The following is an 8639-nucleotide window of genomic DNA, read 5'->3' on the forward strand; positions in this document are numbered from 1 at the left end:
ATTTGTCAGTAATGTACAGCAAAAGTATTCAACCACTTACAGCTATGTCAATATTTCTTTTTAAACACTCCACACATAACATACTTTGAAGTGCGATGAGTACAGAACAAAACAGAGCTCCAACCCTCCTCTTTATATTCTCCCAATGCTGGTGTATTTCTGGAGAAACATTTTCAAAACACAACCTTCTAACATTTAACTACACAGAAGCCAACATTCAAGAAAGCTTTTTTAAAAAAATGTTGCTAGATTTAACTTGGCTCGCTCTTGAAATCAAAGTTAAGCAAACTGAAAACCTATTCTATGGAATGTTTTTTACTCTTCATAGGGGGTAGCATTCAATGCTGTAGGCTATAAATTGTTTTCCCCCTTTGTTTACACAACACAATGTGTGATCCCTCTGTTGCCATAGCAGTGCTATTGGTAACTGATTATCTTGGGGTTTCTCTTAATCTTTTCAGAAACTGAATACCTTGCTCCTAAAAGTCCCATACCGCCACCCACAATCAAAAGATAAATTGATGCCAACAGATTAAATGGAAATAAAAAACGGTTGACAGCACTGGATATAAAATCCCAGCAACAATATTGAATCCTTGTGCTCCAGAACTAGCCACATCTCTGGCCAAGTTGCTCCAGTACAGCTACAACAGGCATCTACCAGACAAATGCAGAAAATTGTTCACAAAAAGCAACATAGATCCAATCTGGCCAATTGCTATCCCATCAGACTGTTCCCAATCAATGTGGTGGTAGGTTTTTCTGAATGCTATAAAGCAGCATTTGCTTTCCACACTACATGTTCACCTATTGCTTGAAGTAGACAACACCACAACGACAGTCCTTTTCAATATCTCTTCCCCCACCTACATAATCTACTCAGAGAAACAGCACAACATGTGCACCTGAGCCAATACACAATTCCTCCAAAAGAATCAATTTTGAACAATCTGGTTGATCCATTCAAGTTGCATAAAAATACTGATCCACAACCAAATCCAGCTACAGGGAAACCAACGATTGTAAATAGGAGCGTGTTTCAGCGATTACAATTTGGGACCATTTCAGGCCACAAGAAACAGAAGGCTTTTCAGCCCCTCCAGCCTACTCTGCCATTCAACTAGATCATGGCCAATCTACTACCTCAACAACATTTTCCTGTACCACCCCCATATTCCTCAATTATAGAATCATAGAATTCATAAAATCTCTACAGTGCAGAAGGAGGCCATTTGGCCCATTGAGCCTGCACCAAGAACAATCCCACCCAGGCCCTAGCCCTACCACCCCACACGTTTACCCTGCTCGTCCCCCTGACACTAAGGGGCAATTTAGCAGAGCCAATCAACCTAACCTGCATGTCTTTGGCGTGAGGGGAAACTACAGCACTCAGCAGAAACCCACACATTCACAAGGAGAACATGCAAACTTAATGCCTTTAATATCTAGAAATCTCTGATACCTTGAACATACTGAATGACTGAGCCTCCACAGCCTCTGGGGTAGGGAATTCCAAAGATTCACTATTCTCCAAATGAAGAAATTCCTTCTTATCTCAGTCCTAAATGGTCGACCACTTATTCTGAAACTGTGCCCCCTCTCCTCACCCCTAGCAACCAGAGGAAACATCCTTCCTGTATCCATTCTGTTAAGCCCCTGTAAGAATTTTGTACGCTTCAATGAATCACCTCTCATTCTTCTAAGTCATAGAGAAACAGGCCCAGTCTCCTCAATCTCCTCACAGGACAATCCTGTTGTCCCAAGAATCAGTCTGGTGGGCCTTTGTTGTACTCTCTCTGTCGCGAATAAATATCCTTCCTTAGGTACAATAAGAAGCCTCAACATCTGGTTAAAGTCCAACAGGTTTATTTGGAATCACGAACTTTTGGAGCATTGCTCCTTCATCAGGTGAGCAGCACTCCAAAAGCTCGTGATTCCAAATAAACCCGTTGGACTTTAACCTGGTGTTGAGACTTCTTACTGTGCCCACCCCAGTCCAATGCCAGCTTCTCCATCTCATGGCTTCCTTAGGTAAGGAGACCAAACTTGTACACAATGCATGGCCACCAATGGTGTAGCAATTAAAACCAGGAATGCTCAAGGAATGCAGATATTTTGGATGGTTATGGGGCTAGAGAATATTGCAGGGATTGGGGGTGGGGGGGGGGAAAGAAAAGCAATGGAGATATTTGAATTTTAAAATTGCAGCATTGCTTAATTGGCAATCAGTGAGGACAGGGTGATGGGACAACAATGGTGGCAATGGTTTGGTGCAGCAAAGTTCTCAATGACCTCAAGTTCATGGGGATAGAACGAGAGAGAGCAACCAGGAATCTGTTGAAATAATCAGGTCTCGAAATAACAAAGGCACGGGTAAGGGTTTCAGCGCAGCTGAGCTAAGGCACAGACTGGGTCAGCGACATTGTGGAAGTGGAACTGGGTAGTTCTAGTGACTGCATGGATGACGGGTTGGAAGTCCATTGCAAGATCAAGCATGACAGAGGTTGCAAACGCTCCAGTTCAGCCTCAGGCAGTTGCCAGGGAAATGGATAGAATCGATAGTAAAGGAACAGAGTTTGTGGCAGGGACTGAAGATTATGGCTACGGTCTTACCAATAAATAATGCTCATCCAGTATTGGACAAGCAATCTGATCACTTAGTGGTTGTAAAGTATCCAAGGGGGTAGTGGCGAGGTAGGGCTGGGTTCACCTCCTTGTCTTCTGACTACAAATGCAACTTGTTGCACCAAACCATTGCCACCCCCATATAACCCAACTTGAAAATACTCTGTGCCCATTCACATGCATATACTTCCAATGCAGACCTGAATTCATTAATGCTTTATTCCTTTCCGCCCCTACCACATTGGTGTTTTGCCTGCTGGTATTAACCGATCCACATGTTAGTGATCCAGCCAAATGAGCTAACCAGCCTTCCCTACCCATCTCAATCCCCTGCCCCCATCTCAATCTGTATTCTCAAATTCAAGGAATAAAGTCTGGAATGCAGTGTACAACTGGTTTAATCATCCATGTCCAGATGCTCTGGATCAAATTAAACTAATTCCGTTGCCAAAAATGCTATCTGCACGAGGATTAACTGAAATTAAAAGTAACTTCTTTTCACCACTATCAGCAACTGCTTGCACCACTTTCCCCTCTATCAAAGAATCCCTACAGTGCAGAAGGAGACCTTCAGTCCAAAGAGCCTGCGCTGACAACAATACAACCCAGGTCCTATCTCTGTAAACTCATGTATTTACCCTGCTAGTCCCCCTGACATTAAGGGGCAATTTAGCATGGCCAATTCACCTAATCCACACATCTTTGGAGTATGAGAGGAAACTGAACATCCTGCAGAAACCCACGCAGACACAGGGAGAACATGCAAACTCCACAGACACTTGAGGCTGGAATCGATCCCAGGTCCCTGGCGCTGAGGCAGCAGTGCTAACCACTCTGCCACCATGCCATCCCTCTAACTAGTGGCAAGAGCTCATGGATGCTGATTCACTGAGAAATACATAAATCAGTAGAATTGACTGCTTCCCTCCCCACTAAGCCATATCTCCATGCAAATTCTAGTGCTCTAAATTCTCTCCCATCACCTGAGTTTTTCCTCTTTCATGGGATCAGTCCTTACTCCATTGACTTCTTTCCCCCTAAATTACAGACAATCCAACTTCCCACATTCATTCATTCATATTTACAATGACTTCCTCTGCTCAGGTAATTTCTTTCTCCCTTTCAAACCTACCAATATAACTCCCCCAACCCTTTTCAGAAACATCATCCTCCATCTAAACAATCTAAGATCTCCCATGCCCCTCATCATTCAGTTCCACGTTACCACCCACCATCTCTCATTAACCCAACTACTGCCCCTTTTGGTACCACTCAGATCAGATCCAGTTTCAGATCGATTTCAAATTTTCATGGCTTAACAGTGGGGCGACGAAAGCTATTGTTTTCAGCTTCTGCCACAAGCTTCACGTCCTTGTTATTAAACCCACGGTCCTTTCCAGCCACTGTCGCAGGCTAAACCACAGTGTTCACAACCTCAAACATGCAATATTATTTCTCCCAATAGCTGCTGAACAATTCCAACAGTATTAGAGCAAATCGAGATCTGTGGAGAAAAAAAAACCTGTCACAATTAGTCCACCAAGTGAGAACTGCGAACAGAAATGCCTACCTTATCAATAGGTGCAGAAGTCATCTTGGAGACGTTTACAAACTAAATGTAGCAGCCAGTGGAAGAGATGACAAGGGATCTGAGTGCGGTATTAAAGACCAGAGAGGGGTTTGGCAGGGGGAAGACAAGCCTGTGCCTTTACTGGCACCTGTGAGGATGCCCGGGATTTTCCTCAGGCGTGCTGAGAGAGTGTGGAGGCCGCTGCCCTCCCCTCCTGCAATGCCTCCCTCAGAGGCAGCAGCTCTGCACTGACATTGGGAACCACCTGCCGGCCGCCCGCCGCCACAAACGTCCCGGGGTGGATTCTGATCGCCTTCTTTCAGAGTCAGTCGCTTTCTCGGTGAATTCCGGAATATACCTTGTCATGAGGTTTTACTGGGAGGGCTGGGCCGGGTTTCTCTTCCAGCCGATCCTCCCTCACTGCCCAGAATGGCACAACCCCCCCCCTTCGTACCACCCCCGGCCGGCTAACTCCCCCTCATCAGCTCATCCCCCACACCAAACCCGGCCACCGGCTGATAGCAATCCCCACGCACAACTAATCCCAGTTCCGTTTTCTTTTTTTTTAAATCCACCACTTTAATAAAGCTGAGGACAGCGCATTAGCCAGAGACACAAGTTGTCCTCTTCTCCTGTTTATAACCGGCACCCCGGCAACATGGCGGCCGGCAGGCTCGGACCCTCACGTCATTTCCTGCCTGCCCACGGGCACTCTGGGAGTTGTAGTCTTTCTCCTTCACTCCTGAACAGCAACAGAATGAGCAACCATTCAACAATGCTATTACCTTCATTATAATAAGTGTGGTTGCATGGCAAGGAAACACCATCAATTTAACCACTGTTCTTTGACATGATGTGTGTGTCCATCCCATGGTCAGGAAAATGATGTATTCATACACTTTAAGGTGTGTTTTCCCAATCCTGTTGTCCACCCAACAAGGAAGGACGCAAACCTGCTGTCTAATGACTGACTAATAACAATCTTCCTTGACATCAATTTCGAGGGTGGCATGGTGGCACAGTGGTTAGCGCTGCTCCTCACAGCACCAGAGGCCCAGGTTCAATTCTGGCCTTGGGTGTCTGTCTGTGTGGAGTTTGCATGTTCTCCTAGTGTCTTGCGTGGGTTTCCTCTGGGTTCCTCCCACAGTCCAAAGATATGCAGGCTAGGTGGATTGGCCATTCTAAATTTCTCCTTAGTGTCTAAAGATGTGTACGTTAGATAGATTTGCCATGGGGTTATTGGAATAGGATACTTTTTTTTAATTGACCAACCTGCCCGACTCACAAAGGGGCCCTAACTCACCTCATAACTCCACATTACCATGCAAGCCAAACAAACAATTTTACTGTGATTTTTACAACAAAGGAATTAGAGTCAGCCATTCAGCGCATTGAACCTCCTCCACTATTCAATTAGATCATGGTTAATCTGAACCTAACTGCATTTATGGCTTCATACTTTTGATGCCATTACCTAACAAAGATTTAATCAATTATCCTATTGAGATGTGTGTTTTAATTAGTTAAACTTCAGCCTGGATATTTGGAAATAATTAACATTTGGATCTTACCACATTATGCCTCGGTTCTTTGGAATGTGTCCCTTTGAGCAGAGAGCAAGCACTCCACATCTGCAATCCACTCTGCATGTGTAGATTTCTCAATTTATTGTGAGATATGATGATAGTTCTTAGAAATCCAGCTTACCAAAAATATGTACGATGAGTAGTGGTGTTAATATTCCATGTGACATACAGAGACTGACAGAAAATAATCAATCTTGGAGTGAGAAAAGCCAACTATGAGTTTCCTATTGCTGACAAGGCAATATTCATTTGGCTCATTCACCCAGCACTAATACCACTGTAAATGAAGTATTATTAATGCAGAATAATTCTGTTCACATAATGTTGCACAATTAGTGAACATTAATTTATTATGCATTATCTGGCAATTATATCAGAATTTCAATGAACCTAGATTATATTTTTACCCTTTGAGGAGACAATCACTTAAGATCATGACTCACTGAACTCATTAAATGATTGTATATGGTATTATTTATTACATATTATAATCTTATCAAGTTTCTCACGTGAATATAAACCATTTTTTCCATTGGAGATATAGCAGTAAGGGACTGAATTACATGCTATTAAAACAAATGCATGACAGCTTACAAAGAAAGCACAAAAGGGTGTAATATATTTAAATTATATAAGTAGTATGATTTGTACTGTAACAGTGACTGAACAAAAATGATCCTGTGTCATTAAGTATTGTTCATTCATAATATTTGGGACAGAGGCATCATTCATTCAACACAGATAAATAAACCTTTCATTGTTACAAGCAATGCTCATTAATTTTGTATAATAATATATTATACTGAACTTTCAGTGACACATATGCTAATATGTTACAATTTACATACTCATTTTATAAATTGGAGAAGTTTTTAAAAACTTTTTTCTCTCACTTTATCCTCAACTCTCCCAAAGGTTTTGAATGTTTTGGGTGTTTAGTTTCAGGGGCAAGTGCAACTTTTGAGTAGACACAAGACACTATTCACAAGACACTTGTGAGCTGAGACAGTGATTGCAATTGTGGACAGTAGGGGACACAGTATCATAGAATTTTTCCCTAAGAAGGAGGCCATTCACTCTTTGATGCCCATGCTGGTTATTTGAAAGTGTTGTCTCCTTATTTCAAATCTACCCTTTCACAGCACGCTATACATTTTTACTTCTTCAAATATTTATGTCTTTAATTTTACAAAGCTAAACTGGATTCTGATTGCATCACTACTTCAATAGAACATCCCATACCCCATCCCACCACACACACACACAGAGCGGATCAGCAGACCTGGGATAGGTATAGAGGAAAGCCAGCAGAAGGTGCATGCATTGCCACCTTCTTGCCAGTTGCAAAGTTATAATAAATCCCAATGAGAGGCTAGGTGTCCATTCACTTTACAAAGGGGGGAACAGCCTCTACATACCGTTTCCACAGTTTGAACATTGGACATAAGGACTGTCTTTTGTACCCAGAAGTATACTCCCAGTATTTATTGGCACTCAGGGCAGGCTATCTTGCACAGATCTAAGAAAACTCAAGAAAAAAAATCAGTTTTGCATCCAACATGAAGACATGAAGACTGTTGACATCATGGTACAGCTGTGGGCTCCTGAGGCTGAAAGCATAACGATCTGTGCCAAATAATATAAATCATTCTGCATACCAATTTAAATTTATCTTTTATCCACTGCCCAGTTAAAAGTTACAATGGATTCTGCTTCCACCACTGTTTTTGGTAGTAATCATGATGTGGAGATGCCTGCGTTGGACTGGGGTAAACACATTAAGAGTTTTAACAACACCAGGTTAAAGTCCAACAGGTTTATTTGGTAGCAAATGCCATTAGCTTTTGGAGCGCTGCCCCTTCGTCAGATGGAGTGGATATCTGCTCTCAAACAGGGCATACAGAGACACAAAATCAAGTTACAGAATACTGATTAGAATGCGAATCTCTACAACCAAACAGGTCTTAAAGATACAGACAATGTGAGTGGAGGGAGCATTAAGCACAGGTTAAAGAGATGTGTATTGTCTCCAGACAGGACAGCCAGTGAGATTCTGCAAGTCCAGGAGGCAAGCTGTGGGGGTTACTGATAGTGTGACATAAACCCAAGATCCCGGTTTACGCCGTCCTCACGTGTGCGGAACTTGGCTATCAGTTTCTGCTCAGCGACTCTGCGCTGTCGTGTGTCGTGAAGGCCGCCTTGGAGAACGCTTACCCGAAGATCACGGGCATTCAGCCTCTGATTTCCTCCCACATTCCAAAGATGTGTGAATTAGGTCGATTTTGTTTTGTATTTTTATTCCAATTCAATCAAATCAAGTCCAATTCAGAGTCTCAACAAGTTGAGACATTCCCGATCCAAGCTGAAAGGACAGGGCTCTCACCTCCTGTCTTGGGCTTGATCTACATGATCCAAGCTGATTGGAGTAGGCATAGCTCCTCCTCCAAGGCTTGATCTCATTTGCATCTGAGCCAAAAGGCCGAGATGCTGCTTTTAAAAATTGCTTCAAATGAAGCTAAAATGTAACCTAATGACTTCAACCAAGCACAGCATGTCAATACTACACTTGATCTTAGCCAAAAGGCCGAGAAGCGATTTAGGTTGATTGGCCATGTCAAATTAACCCTTAGTGTCAGGGAGACTAGCAGGGTAAATACATGGGGCCACAGAGCTAAGGCCTGCGTGGGATTGTTGTCAGTGTAGACTCAATGGGCTGAATGGCATCCTTTGCACTGTAGGGATTCTATGATTCTATCTTCTCCACTTTTCCATTCCATTGTTTGGTAATCCATAATAGACTCACCAGTTGGAATGTGTCTCCCTGGGCAACGCCTGGTTGAGGTTCCTACAATTAAATG

General features: G+C 43.0%; 1 protein-coding gene and 1 non-coding gene across 2 annotated transcripts in view; both read right to left on the reverse strand.

Annotated features, from left to right (window-relative positions):
* Positions 1-4850, reverse strand: part of LOC144492873 (ubiquitin-like protein 3) — a 29479-nt gene extending 24629 nt beyond the window's left edge. Inside the window, exon 1 of the mRNA XM_078211419.1 lies at positions 4196-4850. Within this exon, the coding sequence (XP_078067545.1) occupies positions 4196-4219 (24 nt within the window). The 5' untranslated portion in view covers positions 4220-4850. The remainder of the gene's footprint in view (positions 1-4195) is intronic.
* A 3328-nt stretch (positions 4851-8178) lies between these two features.
* Positions 8179-8377, reverse strand: LOC144493281 (U2 spliceosomal RNA). Its single transcript, XR_013497722.1, has one exon. It is a non-coding gene; the product is annotated as a U2 spliceosomal RNA (small nuclear RNA).
* Positions 8378-8639: the final 262 nt, after the last annotated feature.

The sequence above is a fragment of the Mustelus asterias genome, chromosome 4, assembly GCF_964213995.1.
Source record: "Mustelus asterias chromosome 4, sMusAst1.hap1.1, whole genome shotgun sequence".
NCBI classification, from domain to species: Eukaryota; Metazoa; Chordata; class Chondrichthyes; order Carcharhiniformes; family Triakidae; genus Mustelus; species Mustelus asterias.